Source organism: Helicoverpa zea, chromosome 17, assembly GCF_022581195.2.
Source record: "Helicoverpa zea isolate HzStark_Cry1AcR chromosome 17, ilHelZeax1.1, whole genome shotgun sequence".
Taxonomy (NCBI): domain Eukaryota; kingdom Metazoa; phylum Arthropoda; class Insecta; order Lepidoptera; family Noctuidae; genus Helicoverpa; species Helicoverpa zea.
In genome coordinates, this window is record NC_061468.1 from 5,749,326 (window position 1) to 5,768,852 (window position 19,527).

General features: G+C 36.0%; 1 protein-coding gene across 1 annotated transcript; it reads left to right on the forward strand.

Annotated features, from left to right (window-relative positions):
* The first annotated feature begins 1,212 nt into the window (after nucleotides 1-1,212).
* On the forward strand, nucleotides 1,213-18,560 carry LOC124638487 (thrombospondin type-1 domain-containing protein 4-like). Its single transcript, XM_047175460.1, has 8 exons — nucleotides 1,213-1,266; nucleotides 3,558-3,820; nucleotides 7,266-7,335; nucleotides 7,494-7,636; nucleotides 11,843-11,972; nucleotides 14,046-14,148; nucleotides 15,910-16,040; nucleotides 18,537-18,560. The coding sequence occupies exons 2-8, from the start codon at nucleotides 3,780-3,782 to the stop codon at nucleotides 18,558-18,560; spliced, it is 642 nt and encodes a 213-aa protein (XP_047031416.1). The 5' UTR covers nucleotides 1,213-1,266; nucleotides 3,558-3,779.
* Nucleotides 18,561-19,527: the final 967 nt, after the last annotated feature.

Genomic DNA, 19,527 nt, shown 5'->3' on the forward strand with positions numbered 1-19,527 from the left:
CCCCAATCGCCTTGTTAACGAATGAATCGCCGCGATTCGGACATTTTATGGCGTTTTCATGATTTTACTTTGGTATCAATGGAATTTGTTGGGAGAAATGTTCGATTGACGGCTGTGTGTGCTACATTTTTTCTTTGAATTAGGAATTCTGTTTAGAGGTATTTTAATAAAGGGTATTTACGTAAATGTTTTTGTGATGTGTTCCTTTTTTGGTACTTAGGTGTAATAGTGGACAGTATTATGTAAACAAGTTTTTTCTTTTTAAAATTTAAGCGTTATGTTAATCGTTAGAATGCAGTTGTCAAATAATACAGGAACGGTATACAGGTGGCTCACGCGCATTAGTAAGTCTTAAAAGTCGTGCATGATTCATCGTGCAGTAATCGCAATTTTTATTCACCTGGCGATTGATTAAACGGTTGCAATTCACTTTCTTTTGGCCCACGAGCCCATTCATCTCATGAGTAAAAATAATTTATCTTCATTCTAAAGACTCCGTTACATCATGTGCAAATAAAAAATAAACGGGTGTAGCCTCCTCCACAATACATCTCATATTGGTTCAGTTAGTAACCGCAAAAATTAGCCTCGGCCTAGGCATGTTACACACAAAACAACAATACTCGATTGATACCGACATTAATGCCCGCTTAACAATTGAATGATAAACGACAGTATTGCAATGCGAATAACCAAAGATTGATTCTCGATTCGGTTCATGAACTCATTTTTTATTGCCAATCAATTTTTTTTCTATTATTCCAGAACTCATATGCGTCACGAAGCTCTCTATGGGTCCATTTAAAATAATAAAAGCCGCATATTATCGACAAATTAACATATCATTCGCATTTCATATCGAATTCTGTTGATGTCACCAAAATAGGTATCTCTTGATCACCGCGTAAATTAATTCCCGCTTGTTAATAAATAGTCAGGCGTTGGCAAGGGCCAGGAATGATTTCCTTGTATAATAACGAAGTACTCTCCATCCATACCACTTTGGAAGTTACGGATGCGTTCAATGTCCAGTCTGCTAAAAGCAACTCGCACGCGCGTACATCGGGCGACGTGTATGCTCGCTGCGGGATATCGCCCTTAAGCACGCGGATAACTTCACTTTGACATCATTACTAATTAAAAATAACTCATTAATACTTATAAATCGTACTTAAAATTTTATGGCGCTCGCAATTTTTTTTATTACTGTGAAGTTTGATCATTATTGTTTTAGTAGGCGTTATATTGGCAATCATTGTAGAATAGGTAAGTTTTACTTATTAATATTTTATTTGGACTTTATGACTGTTTAATATTTAATTTTGTCGTAAAAGGATTGTATCTCAATTTAATTAACGACTATTTTTACATGGGTGTCATAAAATTATGTAGGAATCTCAAAAGCATTAAGTTTATAACTTTAAGTGTCACGAAGTATACCTACTTAAAATAACTTGAGTAATTTTTATTATAATGCGTTAATCGTGTATGTTTTGTGTGTCAGAATTGGTTGCGTGATGACCCAATTAATTGCTTTTATTTACCTCAACTTCAGTGCGCGGGCGCAATGATAAGGTATTGTGAAGTTGCCTTAATTCGGAGCACGTGCGAGCTTTCCTGAAAACTACACTGTTTGTGCATTAAACGATTAGTTGTATTCTTTGTTTACATTGCAAAATCAGTGGTGAGAAATCGTAAGATAAAAATATAAACAGTTTCAGACGTCTAGATTTCTAGATACAGGGCAATGTACGAACACAAACTTTTTACGCATGAAACGTCTTGATAGTGATAATTTTTACACCTATCTAAACAATTACTCAGTGTGTAAAATTACGTGTGATTTTTTGTTATTAGGTAGGTCTAGGAGTAATTTTTATGCTTGTTAGTTATTACTTAGAGAGCAGTTTTTTTTTGTAGTCGCGTAATGTTGACTTTCAGACATGTTATAACTTTTCAGGTTAACATGAATGATTAAGCTATCAAAATCAAAATAAGCGTTGTTGGAATTGAAAAGAAGTGCATATTTTTTTAAGAAGGAGATTCTCAATTGTTTTTTTACAATGTAGAAACTCATCTTTTCAGTAACCTAAACCCTATAGTTTCTTCGTACATGAACATCCTAGTTCTACGTCTCAGTAGACTACGTCGACTGTTTGTTCAATACACGTGTTACCGATAACAGGTACAGTAACACAGTGACACAGTGCAGTTATGTCGTAATACTTTCGTAACAGTATTACAATATTTGCCTTTATTATTGACTATGTTCCCAAGGAGATAACGCGAGCTCGAGAAATGCGCGAACGTTTCAATTTGTATAATTTCTAGACTGTGGACGCGTTTATTAGAATGCGTGCGCTGTTCCAGCTGTTATGAATTTGGGAATTATTGAGTCGCATATTGAAGTAATAATTGTCAATTATGGTGTGACTGAATTGTTTTGATAGCATTCCAATGGTCAATTTTGAGCTTTGAGCTTGGTAAAAAGTTTATTTGATCGTGCTTATTTCATGAACTGCAAGACCGATTTGAAAAATATTAATTTACGTGTTAGAGATAACCCATTTTATCGATAAATTGTTTAGGCTACCTTTTGACTGTTTGCGCTGATTAGTTCCTTCGGGACGAGGCTGAAACTGCTGGCAGAAGCTAGTATTTCATACAAATAGGTACCATCTGAATTCATTGTTCCCAAGCTTTATTCATTTCACCTTGGAATAGCTTCTTTTAATTTAGAAATATGAGTTATGTTTTGCTTGCCATAAATTTCATAACACTGAGATTTCAAGCCTCCCATGTCATGGAAAGCTTTACTTTCCGCCTCCAGAATAATACTTCATCTAAATCATTTGATTTGAGTTATTTTCTGTTAAATCTGAAGATTATTTTTTAAATAGAAATAGGAACGTTATTATTACAAAGACTGGATAGATCTTTATCAGGTTTCTGGTTAAAAGCGCTAAGCAGCGACATTTAAAGTTAAGTCGTATTTCTAATAGCGTTAACTTAGCTAGCTATATCATAATGGCCAGTATCGTTTTAACCGTCATTGACAAAAATAGGTTACACACCGTGATGGTATATCTTTTTTGATATTTTTGGAATACTCGGTCGCTTTAATTAAGCACAAAGCTGCACTGACCTTATTTCAGTTACCCTGTCTTCGCTGAGTGAGTCAGTGTTTCACTAGCAACGCATTGTTTGCTTCTTATCTTAGTACCTGCTTCCGTTTCCTAGCCTTCCCGCCTTTATGCTGTTAATGTTGAAAACAAGGGATTTAGGCGTCCTGATTTAATTATAGTAGAGTAGAAGCTTAATTTATGGAAGGAATAACTTTGGCAAATAATAAGGATTTTAGTTTGTGTAAAATAGTTGGAGAATACCTACAAGAAAAACATGTACGTGCATTTATTTTAGTATCAAAAGCTAAAGAAAACTAAGGATTTTCATGTAAAAGGTTCTAATTAGTCATAATATTATTCAGTTTTTTAATGATATTTTGAGTTTTTTAATGATATTTTGAGATACCTAACATGTGCGTTTATTTGTTTCAGAAACCATGCGTGGAAATATGGAAATGGACCTTACCTCGCCATGCCGTCCCACAATCGCGGAGTGACATGATACTCACTTTCGGTGTTAAAAGTCAGATATTCTGAGACGCCATAAATCCATCGCATTTTAAAGTGATAATCATTAAGTTGTCGTTACTCAATAAAATGAACACAGACAAGTATATCTTTATAAGCAATAAAAATTCACAGTGAACTCGTAAAATGGAGAAGAAAAGATATTTTCTTAGTAAAAAGTTATTATGGTAAGTATTTATGTAATATGTTTTATGTTGTAGAAGTTTATTACCTGCCAGTATCAATATGTGTAGACTCAAATTAACAAAGTGTAAAATAATAATCTGAGAAAATCGAAAAAGCTCTGTGAGAGCTTACACAACGTAAATAATCATTATATCCCAACAAATTAAAAATCTCATTTTCCAAAAAGAAAATTTTATTTAGACAATCATTTTAAGACATTAACGTGTATCTCCGACCTGAAACCATAGACCAAACTCAATACCTAATAAATCTCTTTGAACTCTACGTTTACGAGCGAAGCAGACGTGTGCGGACCGTTGGCACCTCACTAGCTCATTTCATTTAACGTTTAGCAGCATACTGCCAACACTATCGTTTGGTATACATTGAATTTTTGTGCTGATTTCCGAGTTTCATTAAATTATTTAGTAATAGATTTTATGATCTACGAATGTATGCGGATGTTTGGAAAAACGAGCGCCAATTTATGATATGTAATAGTTATGAAAGCATATTTGCTTCTTGTACGTCTTCTGATACATTATGTTTTTTATCATCTTGTGGCCCTCATAGTTCAACATTAACTTCATCATTAATGGTAAATCAAGAGCCTATCCCCTTTATTACTAAGAACGCCACATCACTAGACGTAACTGTTGTTTACGGTACCAATGTGATCATCTGCGTCACGGTAGGCGTGCTGATTACACCAGATTACCTCCCAGCTAGTGACCTATAATGTGACATTAATGGCTTACCATTAGGTCCAGTCTATGTGTGAAAAGCAGCCACCTACATGACGCAGCAAATCCAACGGGAAGGAAAATAAATGAGCGCAAGATGTAAAAAGAGATGAAATAAAAACTCTGTCTCACAGTTTATTTATCCACTTAATTTAAAGCCAAGGCCTCCCGATTAAGGACCCTTCTGTCACTTGATAAAGTGTGTGAACTGCAGTTACAATGTACCAACTAAATACATGCACAATAACCGCTGTAGAAACATTTGTCCACAATAAATGTTTTTCTACGTGTTCAAACGGTAAACTTTTTATGATCACTACTTGAGGAGTCCTTTGAGAGTAAAAGTAAATAGAAATTATACGGCCCATTCACTGCGAGGGCACTGTGAGGCGCACGCGCTGCGTTAGGCCAAAAAAATAAGGTCAAGAGCAAAGTCCCGTGATCTTCAAATTGTCCCTTACTTGTTGGTTTCAAACTGGTTTTGAGTGGGAAAGGATTTAGGGACGAACATAGTTATCACATAATTATGCTTCAGCATTGAATAAATTACGTATTAAGCTAATTTGAAGTCTTGTTGACAGTGCGTCAACACTCACCAATGTTTGAGTGTCCCAAACATTTACCAGAATACCGAAAATGGTAGCTTACTACTGAATGTGTATTTAATGACTTGTATGCTGACAACGTTTGTTTTGACTAGAAACTTTATTACGACTTTATAAGTCACATAAAACGACATTGTATAGCTACAAGTTATTTCACTACCGTCAGTTTAGCCATAACGGCCAATATCCCGGAGCGGAACCACAACTGCATCTAACTGTTTATAGCAGTGTTGAATTGTGTCCATTTGTAACCTGTGTAGATGCAATTATTCTTAGATAACAGTTTGTTCTTGAACAAACTTCGTGAAGTAAGGCACTTCGTTTTATAGCCAGAGTTATTATACGGTGCAAGGATAGTGACCTGGAGCTATTTTTGTCTTTATACACAGACTTGTGGCAATGACATAACAATTAGACATAAATCAATCTGAAGACGCTCCTAAAATTGTCTGCGGCGTGTGTTTCTGTTTATTTCTGTTAAACATTATTACACTTGGCTATTGAGAGTTTATTGCTATTTTAGAACATTCTCGAAATATTGACTGAAATTGTTTGTTTAATCTAAGTTAAATACCGTTAAACTAATCTTCAGCTCCTCAAAATGCTGGGGCAGTCAAATAAACATGCTCTTACCGAGATCGTGAAGATGTCCCTAACGACCTAATAATTCCTTGTAGGTTCACTTGTTTATTTTCAAATGTGTTCATCACCTTATAAAGCGATATTCTTTGCGCGTGTTTCCGCGCTCAATTGGCCGCGGGCTGCCGGCCGCCTCCAGCGGTTACCGGCGTAAATCTAATTAGTGCTATTGACATGTTTATATTTATTTTACTAGAAAGACATTAGTTAATGTTAATTGTCATTGTTAATTTTGATTTGTATCTTGGTATGCGATGAAGCGACTTGCACATTTAATTGGTTATACCTACCACGCGTGTGCCAAGTAGGCGTGTATCAATCACGTGGACTAATAACTCGCTACATTTATTTTGAATTATTTAAATTGTTGATTAGTGTATGTCCAACTTTTTGCTTTGGGGCAGACTTGAGCAATAAATCAATTAAAATTAGAACCATAAATTGTAGTGAAATAAAATTGTCATGGTTGTAATTTATGACCATAAACTTGCAAATAGTTTAAAGCCATTAAAATTTCGTCATAGAGAGACACTTCAAAAACGAAATAATTTCTCATGTGTGGTAGTGGTAGACGAAGTGATTTTAACATAAAAATAACGGCGATCGGCACTTAATAAACCACTTAAGATGTTCATTAGGGCGTTTTACAGAGTCGTTTGATCGTTTTAATGTGGAGTGCGTTGCGGGTGCATTCGGGCGGTGTTTCTCGCTCCAGCCACAAACGTCTAATGGAGTTGTCAGATTGCGCAACGCGGTGAGAACTGCGTGGGCGCAGACCGCACAGGGCTGCCATCGGTGACCCCATGACTTACATTGTTATAATAAACTGTGTATTTATTAAGAATTCAATCTATGTGTATTTTCATAGCGTTTGTATATGACTGGACCTATTTATTTTTATAACGAGGATGTAATTGTTGGTACTATGAATTCAATATAGCGTATTTGAAAACGATTATGATTAAGAGAATACTTACGGATTTAAAACTTAAACTACGAAACAAATGATGCTTTATAAAACCTTAAAATATAACAAAAGATAGCTTTCATTCGTTTTCTGAAGAGACAGCCCTACAAACTAAAACCCAAATCGGGAAAGTAGTGATAAACAAAATGTTTCCATGTCACTAACATCACCCACAATTTAGCCATGTATGATCATGCTCGCTTGTTAAACTTTAGACAATCATGTACCTAAGTGAATGTTGTTGGTTCTCATTACCCGTTTATCCGTGAGAGCGGTAAATTGTGTGAAGTATGGATAGACTGACAAATTGTTAGAGAACACAGATGATTATGACCTTTCCTTGTTAGATCTTTTTCACTGCTCGTTAAATTGTCGTGGCATCACCAGCAGAATACAATTTATAGCGAAATATGTGATGCTGATCTTGATTTACTGTCCCATTTGTTTTCCTTGAACTTGTTCGTAAAAATGTATTGTTTTCTTTGGTTTTCAGGGTATTCGTGATGATTGAGATTGCAATGTTATCGTCGGCGACTAATTCGACTACGACAGAGACATCACAGGTAATTGAAGAGTTTTAAATAATGATTGTAGAATATAGTAAAAATTTTATGCTATTTCTTAAAAACCTGAGAAATCTCTTAGCTCACAGATCCCTATAATATGTACTCATTTAGGTACATAAATACTATTCGATGATTAATGTATTTCCAAAATATAGGTATTCCAGGAGGCCGAGTTGGTGGCTCCAGAGGTGCCAGATGAAGGCGAGGAGTACGCGTGGAGTGCTTGGGGCAGCTGGAGTGCTTGCTCCAGGACTTGTGGCGGTGGAGTCTCCGTGCAAGAGAGGCAATGCTTACCTAGGTGATCACATATAAAGTACTAGTTTGCATCTCCCGCGTCCCATAGGGACCTCCTCGGGCTATCTTACCGAAAAATTTTCAATCGGGCTAGTGGCTCCTGAAATTAATGTGTTCAAGTAAACAAGCAAACAAACTTTTAAGCTTTATACCATAAGTAAAGTTTAAAGACTATTTAAGAATAGTAGGGATGGTTAAAAAATAGGGATCTTGAGGCTAAAATATTTTTAAGTTCAGTAAGTCACCAGTACCAGTAGGTTCTAAAAAGTACGTCAGATAACCTTCCCAAAATATATATAATACTATCATGATAGACTAGGTTCCACTTATCAGTGTCACGTCCAAGCGCGTCTGTGGTTTTGTGCTGACAATTCACTATTGTAGAAATCGGGATAATGTCTTTGGGGAGACATCCGAGTTCGTGATGTTTTTTTTTTTATATTTTGGGATTTGCTGTATAAGCCGGTTCAGCTTCAGTCGTATCGAATATTTAACATATGTTGTCCTATTTATATAACGGACCAATATTTACTACAAGTAGAAAATAGAAGTTAGAATTTCTATACCAGATTGTTATTTTATATTCGTGTTAACAATTTTCTATCAATTTTGATAGCATGATTTCTCTTTAGCGAATCGTTGTAAAGTAACAAATTGCCGCACAAGGCGGCGCCGACAGCGCTTGAAGACGCACGTTAATATCTCATCATACACTGCACATAAAAGCAAAAATTGTAAACACTAACATTTTACACGCCTATTAACGTAATTCGTTTATGCGCCTTTTACACCATCAGACTCAAAGACTTATCGGGTCGGTTGCAATATAAAAATCCTAGCGGTACTCCGCGGCTTGGCTCGCCATTCGATGTGAAAATCTGGTTGTGAACTTCTAATGTCAAATTAGTTTATTACGTTTTTGCAAGAAAAACTAACAAACGACCATTCATCCTCTCAAACTTTTGCGGTTTAATATGAATAAGCAAGACGTTGAAACAAACTCCACCTACGTCGTATGAGCACACTTCCTAAACTACTTAAATGTCAGCACGTGTAATTAATAATGGCCATTGTAGCAAATAGGCGTATGATTTACTAGACAACCGGTACAAGAATTCTAATCAACTAGAAAATATTCGGCTGTTTAATTAAGACTGTTTCGGCCCCGACTTCGGTGGCATTCGGCTGTCGTCGGCGATTAGATCTAGCTCATTTGCGTTTATCAAACCGTTGACATATGCAATTTAGTAATCTGACGGCGTTTGAACCTCAATCAGTTCGGTGCCCGCAATTATTTTATTAGCTTTGATCTTGGTGGTCTAGCTGTGACAACATAATCCAACTAATATTATTTATGCGAATGCATCTCAAGTTTGTCACTTTATATTGGATTTTGCTAGAAAACTGTCTTACTTGGAATCGGAAACTTTCCTGGATTGCTAAATAGAGTACCTGTCTCTATATTCCAAGACATGAGAAAACAGGTGTTCACGAGAGTAACTAGCTCCCATTAAATCAAATAACACTAAAAGGTCTTGACAGTTTCTAAACATAATCTATTTTATCAAATTCTTAGAAAACTGTTATTCCGTCTGTCCATGAGTTTATTGCAAATGTTATTTTCAGATCAGTGAGTGGTTTAATTGCATTCTCTTTATAGTTTCTGCTCTTCAATTAAAAAATGACTTGTCACTCTATTGTTTGAAAGCTCTAGGCACTCGAAGTCTCAACTGGTCTCGAGTCGAGGGCAAACATTAAATATTCGCCAAGTGTAAAAGCTTCTATCGTGTGCGCAGGTTAAAGGTTAAACATGCCCTCGCGACCCGCTCGTACGGTTTTTATCGAGTAAATTAAGGTAATGGAAACCCCGTAGCGTGGCTTGTAACAAGCTGTTATTGTAGTGGGAGCATTGATTGCTTGCACTCGCGCGCTTGATTGACACGCATCAGCTCCGATATAGCCGGTAATGAGCTCGCGATTACCGTCCATTTTATAAAGAAGACAAACTTCATTTTTGTCTACATATTTGTAGTTGCAGCACTAATGAGGGATTGGTTTTTTAACATGTGGTAATTGACGTCAGAACGTCAGTTGAATGTGGTGTTTGGCACGGGGGCCGTTTCCCATGGCTGCTATGTGCGCGAGATGACTCGAGCGCTGGTCACGGGTCACTGTGACGGGGCTAGAATGTGTTTGTTGAAGATTTATGTGCAATCACAACACATTCATACCTAAACGACCTCTAATTGAATATCAAAGGCTCTGCTAATTGTTATTAGATATAGTTCTAACATACCAACGTTCCACCCGTCAGTCAAATCATAATTAATAATCCAAACAGATTATGAGAACCGTTGCTGGTAATCAGGTCAGGCTATTTACGTACAAATGAATGCTTGAACCGAGATAATTGTAACGAGTTGAGGATCCAGGATTAATACGGTCAGATACAGAGTCCTGTTAGATAGATAAGTAGGTAATCAAAATACCGTCACTCTTAATTAGTGGGTGCCGCCAGCGGCGCCGAGCTTTAACGGTCTCGAACCAGACTAGACTATATACATACGTAATGTGCTATAACATTTATGTAACCTACTACTAATGAAAGAAAAAAATATAAAAGAAAACTCATCCAAATACGTGGAAAAAAGCCCAGAAAGATTAAGTAATTACTGACAGCCCTCATCAGAGCGAGCTCAGCCAAAACATTCATTTCCTCTACTCTTAACCAGGATCTGAATTACAAAAGAGGTTAATGACCTCTAAATATTACGTGCCTATAAATAACTCAGCAATCAAGCCCTTACATTCATAGATAATCTGGATCACGAAATAAGCCTGTAGCAATTCCATACTGAATAAATATACATTTCTAATATATTTCCTTTAATGACACGATTAATCAAATTAATTTCTCGATACTGTAATACAGATAGTTGGTGGAATAAGTTATATAAATTCGTTCATTATGAAACGGACGCACAGACAGACGGTCGACAGTATCCTGCTGATACCGCTCGGTACAACATGCTCGACAAATTAGGATGGACGTCGTTTGTCATGAGACTCTCACACCGGCGCGTACGCGTTTCATTTGGACGGCAATAAAGCGGGCCTTGAAATATTGCCCCCTATCTGCTTAGGAAAATTTGACTTAGTTTACAGATTTATCAAGACTCGGTGTACTTATTTTTTTGATTTTACAGGGTTATTTTAGTTGAACTTCCATATAAATATTATTGAAGCTGAAGTTTTGCTTAGATTCGCTAATCTCAGAAACAACTCTCATTTTTCCGATACGGCTAAGGCTGCAGGATACTTTTATTCGGATGCGAACGACGAAGAATGATGGAATCGCTAAAGGCAGTTTGTTTAATGAACGAACATAATTTGGTGTGTACTAATTGCGGAGTATCCTAGCATCTATTAAAACTCTTTCGGTAATTTATTTTTAATCACATTTTTGTTGTTCCCTGGATGCTCAATCGTAGTCATCGTTGGTAAATAAGTGGTTAAACAAGAATACCCTTTTATATCTTGCCTGACTACCGAACACGATGATAAAATGTATGTAATCGGTTAATTTGTATCATAAAGTTTCAGGTCGGTGCTTTACACTGTTTATATTTTAACGGTCGGTTTTCATTTACATGTTCTACAAAGTAATCTTCAGGTGTCATCTTTTTAATGGCGCCAAGAAACCTAGTGATGTCGTACTTATCTTTTTAAAGACCTTTAGATAAATGTTAGAACGAGCGGAACTAATCTTTCTCTTCGTGAACATGAATATTCAAATTCGTGGTTGAGTTTACATAAAATTAATGTACCTCTCCTTATAAAAGGAGTGAACATTTGTAACAGTTGACTACTAATATGTGGAACGATTTGGTCGGGTATACATCACTAGTTTTTATTTTTACTACTAACAAATTAGATTAACGTGTTTGAAGCTATTTGTTAGCGGCGTCGTTGATTTCATTAAAGGAGCTTTTGTGTTGACGCCGCTCGAACGTTTTGTTCTATTTGCCTTAAAATATTAACGTAATTATAACCTAGGATTTATCGCTTTTAATTAATATTGACGTGCGTATTTGTATTTGATTTATTTGTAGAGAATATTTCATTACATTCTTAGGCATTTATAAGTAGTTTTTTTAGTTTTGGTAATAGTCAGAATGATAAATATTAAAAATTGGTATTATTGTTGCAGGATAAGAAACACAGAATCTGCAGAGAACAGCACCTACCCTCCCCCGGTGATCACCGTAAGAGTGACGAGGGAGACACACGAGCCAAACTGTCAGGGCCTCGACAAGAGATACCACGAGTGCAATGATAAAGTAAAAAAATCTTTATTAAAAATCTTTATATCCAGCAGCTTTAAAAAAATTGGATATCCTATGGTATACAAGGATGGGTTATTTCATCTCATTATAATCCTACTAATATTATAAACGCGAAAGTTTGTATGTATGGATGTATGGATGCTTGTTACTCTTTCACGCAAAAACTACTGAATGGATTTTAATGAAACTTTACAATAATATAGTTTATACATCAGAATAACACATAGGCTACAATTTGTAAACATATTGTTCGAAATACTAAACCTGCGCAGACGAAGTCGCGGGCACCAGCTAGTAACTATATAAGTTTTTCTTCATGCAGAATAGTTGCATGAAAAAAAAAGGTTTGATTAACGGTATGTTATATTAAGTAAACACATCATTTTGATTGATGGGTATATAAGTATATAAATATTATGACACGGTCTATACTATTAGTGCAGAACTCTTTTTAGCTGTGCATATCACGTTATGCCTGTGTGTCCATATCTATGAAAATACTTTTTCGGGGATAGTCGTTGTTTTAAAGTGCTTAAAATTGGCTACATGTGCCTGTAGGTAGGTATAGCGCAGCAAAGCTTTAACATGCACATAAGAACTACGAGTAGTAATGGGACGCAGCCTTTATTTCCTTCCTTTCTTCTAAATACGCCTTGAACAAAGCAATCTGAGTCTCACAGTCGAATCATGACCATTGTTTATTTCCCTTTTAATTGATACGCCGCTAATGAATTTGTTATTTCCATAGAAATGTAAATAAAAGCTTTACTGGGCACGTTTCACACGCATTCGTCAATAAACTATGAGTAATGGCTTGCAATCATTTGTTCTATTGCTAAGCATAAAGCTTACTACTGAGCCACTTAATACGGGTACATTTAAAACTTACTAATGATTTACGAGTGAGTACATCGTAAACGTTGCTTGATTACTATTGTTCTATTCAATTTGCTTATACGGACGATTAATGTTGACTCCTAGCGTTTACTTACTGCGATGTTAAAATGACACGAACATTATTTGTTAAATAGGTGTAAATACAACTGTCATAAGCCAAAGGTCTCTAAGACAGGAAAATTAGGTAATAAAACTTTGGGGCCTTCAGTTTAGAACAATTAAGATTAAGTGGATCCTTTTCACATAATTAAGCAACAGCAAGCCTTAACACCATTTTTTGTCACCATTGTTATGCACTATGCAGTGTATGTTTATGTGAATGTTATCTAACAAATTGCAATTCAATAAGTGATCATTTATGGCGAATGTTTCTTGTAAGGCGAAATGTTCAAAAGCACATAGGTAATTAACTATTGAATTACTTAAAACAATTTTGATTAACACAAGCAATAATATATGCAATTATTTAGTTTTTCATATTGATATTAGTCTTTATAAGTTTATAGTATAGAAAATAAATATTTTTGCACTCGATACCTACGGATCTGTAAAAGATCTGTTGTTGACTTGTCTCGAGATAACACCCTCGTTATCATTTGTCTTTTCCACCCATTTTCGTTTATTGTGTGGCTTTCACTTTGGTTTGAAAGGTACCGAGAGCTAAGTTGTTGTTTACTTAGTGTCTGTTGTATATCTAGCTGATGGACTCAAAAATGGGGTGAGAAATAAAGCAGCCCTATAATAGGAGGGGTTTTTTCAACCTATTGACAATAGGTTATTGCCCTTTGTGGAAATAGTCACCTCCCGAGTAAAAGGTTTGTTTAAGGAAAGTTAGAGTAGCTGCATATACATATGTATCTCTCCGCAATTGCCTACACGTTATGAGTTGATTCGATATTGTTATAGGCGTGAAACAATTAAGTTTTCATAAGTGATACAGGTGTAGCACATATGTGTAAGCAGGGTGAAATCTTTATAAAAGAGCTTTCTAATAAAGATCTTGCTAAAATCATTTCAAGCGGCTTAATATTAGGTACTTATGTAGCCTTCGCTGTACTTTTACGTTTACTCTTAATACTTTTGCCAATAAGGCTTAAAATCGAATAATCAAGTGCCATCGAATAACCAATAACGAGTTTATTCCTTATAAATAACTGTATTTTGTTGCAGCCGTGTCCCGGCGGAGCGGTAAGCAGTCGCGCTGCGCAGTGCGCGGCGTTTGACAGGAGACCGTTCCGGGGACGATTCTACACCTGGGTACCTTATATTGATGGTGCGTTGTTATTTATTCCGTAGTAGTTTCTAGACGAATTCCGAGGTAAACTGTTTTAAGAGTTGCGGGATTGTTCGAAAAAGTTGCCGCAGCCCTGGTACATAAAAGGACTACGACGGAACATGATGGATTTTTAGTCATTAAAAGTCTGACACTTCCTCACCGCTGCACCGTCATTTAATGACTTTTGCCATCAATAAAAAAAGGTAAACTGTTAAAAGTGGATAAGTTAAGAACCTATGTTTGTAGCATATAACTGCAGTTAGTACATGGCTGTGACAAGTTTCATCAAAGATGGAACCAAAGCAGTATTAGTGTCAAAGAGCAACAAAATTAACCACAACATACCTACATAACAAATCGCAAACTTTTGCATTTGTTGAGGTAGGATAACCAATTTCTAATTAGTATTTTAATTCACATAGGATTATATGTATAATAGGTGAGTAATAAATAGGTAGGCTGAAAAATAGACGGAGGTAAAAAGTATTGGTTACTGTATTATTTAAATCCGAATGACATTATTCAGATGTCTCAATATTTTCATACATTTTATACTAACACAACAAGTAAATATTTCACTAACATTGTAAATATTATATTGGCAATGCTTTGAATGCAACCTTCCCGTGCTAACTTTGTTGATAAAGCGGTGATGTGGTTTATCAGAATAGAAAATGACGTAAACATGAATTTTATGCACAAACGCGCATAAACCACGACATTCGCACCTTGTTCAGCAAATAACGACAGTTATTTACTCAAATACATAGTTATTGCCTAAAGCGGTAATTTTTTCACCAACTTTGCTACTTATTTACTGAACAAAGGTTGGTAGCCTTTTCCATTCTATCTACCACACAATCAGTATCTACTTGTGTAATTTTAGTTTAGCTAACACGAGCTATTGTAAAATGCTTTGCAGGCAATTCATTTTCTTAATACCGAAAGGCGAAGATTACCTAGATTTTTAAGAATTACAAATTTATGCAATAAGTGATCATTCTTATGGCACCTAAACTTTACCTATCCTTTGTCCCGTTTATGCTGTAGTCTAGACTTATTTTATTTTTTATTTCATCAAATCAAACTATTGACAAATGTGTCCCATCTTGACAGTTTTTCAGCTGTACAAACAAACTACAACAACAAAGTGACAAAAAAGAGAACAAACTAATTGTGTGTGGACAGCTAATCTAAGTTATTACACCGCTTGTCTACACATTTGATACGCTTGTTCCGTCAATTTGTTCGCCAATAATCTGTCAGTAATGTTACGTGTTTTATGTATCGGTGATAAAATTGAATTGTCCGAGATGGCTAATAAACTATAGTGTTTCTTTGTCTGTTATGTTCCTGTTTGACACTTGGACATTGGTGTCGTCGTTTGTTTGTGGCACTGCAATTAGCGTATCCTACTTTGTAAATCGCTTTGCGGATTCTTTGTTGAGATCGAAATTGGGCAGTTGAAATACTAATGAGGTAATCAAGTTGACAATATTTTGTGACATGTAGGAGAGCTATGGTGTCCAAGTTGGTGTGGGAGTCATTAGAGCTACGAGTTTTTTTTGTAACTTGTGTTAGTAATATAGTAGATATATTAGCATTATTATTTTATCAATTTTTACTTTATTGAGGAGACATGCTCGTAACTTATGTATTCTGAATTTCAAATCATTCATCTAATGTTTCATGGACAAGGCGATTCGTACTTATATAATATTCAATAATAATTATTATAATATTATCTTCCCTATGTAGGCAATGCACCATGCACGCTGAACTGTCGTCCGATGGGGCAGCAGTTCTACGCGTCCCTGTCTCTCGTAGCTGATGGTACCCCGTGCACGAGGCAAGGCTTCCGCGCTATATGTGTGCAAGGAACTTGCAAGGTAAGATCCAGACCAATTTGTATGACACATAACCACACATAAGCAGACACATAACCAATTTGTATGAAAAGGTATAAATAATGTAAAATGGTAAGACAAAATCCATTAAAATTAATCTCTCTTAAGTTTGGAATGTTTTGATGGGGTTCGCTAGACTCAACATCAAAATTGACTTCAAATATTATGTTTAAATTTTGCGAAACTATCCTGTTAAGCTAATCGCATTAAACTGTTCGAGTTTTAGTTTTCGTAATCCTAAGAGACCTTTTATTTTCTAAATATACGTTGAGTCCTTTTAGACTTATAGTTGTCCCATTAATGCAAATTGTTCGACCAATTTTCTCATATTGGCAAGCAGACCACGTTTTGGTAAAATGTCTACTTAGGTCGGCGGAGACATGAGTGTAAAGCCTGCAATTATCTAGTTTGGTCATAGTACATAAGAATAGACTCCTTTCAAGTTTCCGTGGTACAAGTTGAGGTGATTAGGCAAACATCAATGAGGCAAGTACACATGTATGCACTGAGGTACATGCATACGCTGGGACTTGTTATCCCAGTTTGTGACCAGTATCTGTTCCAGAAATATCGGAGGCCCTCTATGTTTAGGCATGAATGCCCACTGGTACCATCCGAATCTTGCGCCATGATATTTTTCTTTCCAAATAACCCAACCTTCGCTAGCATTCTTTTGGTTGAGCTATTCTTTGAAGTTTTATCTACGGACTACGGTCACGGACAAACCATGATCAGTAACAACTATATTTAGGTTTTGACGTCATACCGAACAGAGTATGTTTTGTTCCGCTCAGTTTGTCATTAGGCATCCTATTCGGATATAAACACGGCATTGTAAGGTGCATTTAGAACTGTGACGTAAGCCCTGGGAATACTAGAAACGCCAATTTCGCAGACTATGTAACATTTTGTGTGTTCGGCACATATGCGAGGTATTATTCGCGCGCGCAATAAAGCTAGATGAATTGTCTATTGAATATTGAGCGGGTACCGTCTGCTCCCGGTGCTCTATAAACTATTCAATCGTTGCAACACTGCGGTACAAGGACGATGGCGCCGTAATCGTAAATTATTTAGTGTATTGTTTATTACGTGATAATGTCGTGTGGCGGTTGTTCATTGTGGTAGTTTACATGTAGCACTTTGCCCCCCTGTTGTTGTCAAGGCGCTGAAAACAAAACACGCTCGCGATATTCACGCAAGCTTTTGCACTTACAAGACAGACAACTTGATCGCGAATATTCACGACTCGGATATAAACAGCTTTTATAAACTCTGCATTCAACTTTATAGATAGCGGGATTTTATATACTTAATCTGCTTAGACATAAAAATTAGCGAAGATGAAAACATTGTTGACCTTTTCACGAAAAAGGTTTCGATGGCCGACACAATAGACTTGAAAATTGCTTACTGACGCCGCAAAGGTGATAAAAAATAAAGAGATACTTAAATAAAATACTATTAGCACCTTTAGTTACATGATCAATAACTTTAACTTAAATGATTGCGTAGTTAAGTAGTTAGTTGTGCTTCGTGCGTGTATGAATGAACTCGAGAGCTTTATTCGTGGTTCAATACGCAATTGGCAGTCATTAACTAAATAGCAATTAATCCGCTTTATGAGTTCAGTTATATTTTATAACATTATAAACTACAGTAATGGTGAAATTGTTGATTAAGATTTGTTATAATGGCTATTGAATTTATTGATCTCAATCATTCGCTTCTAATTAATTGGCGGTATTGTCTTTTGTTGAGAACTACATATTTAAAGGAATGGGTTGGTCAATTTATGCAGTACTTAAAGGTTTATAGGAACAAAGAATTTATTTGACATTTAGGCCTTAAAATAAAAGGCTTACCGAACTATTGTTTTAAAATCTTTGCTCCAAATCTCATTGACACCTACATTAAAATGGAAACAAAGACCACCTATTAAGACCTTAACCAGATTATTTTCTTCTAACTGTAGGTGCTCCATTTGGCCTTTTTTTCTTGTACTGGTTCACGTATGATCTGGTGGTCTAGAGAAACTTACTACGTCGGTTTAGTGAGTGACGGAAGCCGGCGGCGCCAGTCGGTATGCGTGAGATCAGTGATTACCCACCGCCGCGGGCCACGCGACAGTTTCCTATTCCGACACGCTTGTGTACATAAACTGGGCAAAATATACCTATTAGGAAAATTGCTGTAAAAGCTTTTGAAATAATCACTTTATTACTACGTGTATTTATGTCAGAAGTTTCATCTAGGACTCTAGGAACTCTGAGCGTGCTAAATGATAATATGTGCTTAAATCAAATGTCTAAATACGGTAAAGAGATCTATTTAGTACCTAAATGTGGTTCTGAAATAAAGTTGTAAGACATAATTTGGAATGAGAAGAAAATTACCTGTATTAATCATGACTAGTCTAACTTCTATAGTCTATCTTAATAGCTTTATCTTTTATAACTAAATTAAATTATATTCCAGCTTATAATGTCGCCATCATTATGAACATAATAGGGCAACTAAAGTAATATCCGCGTAACAATAGGCTTCCGGACGGTGGCGTCTAAACATCTTAAAATTAATAATGTTCGCGATAATGCTTCTATTTATAGTAATGCAGATAAAAGCTTTACAAATAGCACAATTTACTTTGGTTGTAACGAACCATTGAGACACCTACACGCAAACAATAAGGTTAACAGGACTTTATATAGAATATGTTCAGAATATTCGCAGCAAGGAAATCCCGGCATTCCATCCCCTTTTACGTCGAGAGCCCGACGTCCGAGCCGGTGTGACATGAATCCAATACCCTAGACGAGCCACTACAGGCTAATTAATCCCACAAGGCATTACTTTGACACTTTGCAAATGGTGCGCCTGAACATTTGTATATTTCGCTTTAATTACCGGCCGGTAACCGTCACTCATTCCCAACATTTAGCCCCAAGATAACACTTGTATGTAATAGATATATAATTGCCGTGCCTCTGACAGCTATTCCTAGAAACCTGCTATTTAAGTAATCCAAATGAGCAAACTTATAATCTGTTATTTATTTGCGGTAATGTTAATATTATGAGCAGTTTATGATATTGTACCATATTTAATACTTAAACGCTGACAGTGTTAAACGTTCAATTAAAACAGCAGTTAATTCTAGTTGGTTGACTCAATCTTAAATTCTTATTAAATTGAAGTATACTTCGCTAACATAAGTCTCAAGTTACTCAACTCGCTTTGTGAATTTCTGTAGTGGATTGATGGACGCGTGTCTTCGCATTTCCTTTTCCCGGAGATATTATCGTCATGTTGAAATACACCGTTTTGCGAGAATAGAATATATTGCAGTTCGTCTTCCATACTAAAATAATATACTTACTGTTGTAATAATAATTGACTTATCAAGAGCCGCCGAGGAAGTTCAATTAATCTTTGACAGTTCCATTGAAAATTGAAGTTAATTGATGAG

What these genes read in the sequence shown, in the direction of transcription:
- LOC124638487 (XM_047175460.1), top strand. Translation starts at nt 3,780, where the DNA reads ATGGAGAAGAAAAGATATTTTCTTAGTAAAAAGTTATTATG. An exon ending in CTACGACAGAGACATCACAG is followed by an intron (nt 7,336 to 7,493) that starts GTAATTGAAGAG and finishes TCCAAAATATAG; the next exon opens with GTATTCCAGGAGGCCGAGTT. An exon ending in ACCACGAGTGCAATGATAAA is followed by an intron (nt 11,973 to 14,045) that starts GTAAAAAAATCT and finishes ATTTTGTTGCAG; the next exon opens with CCGTGTCCCGGCGGAGCGGT.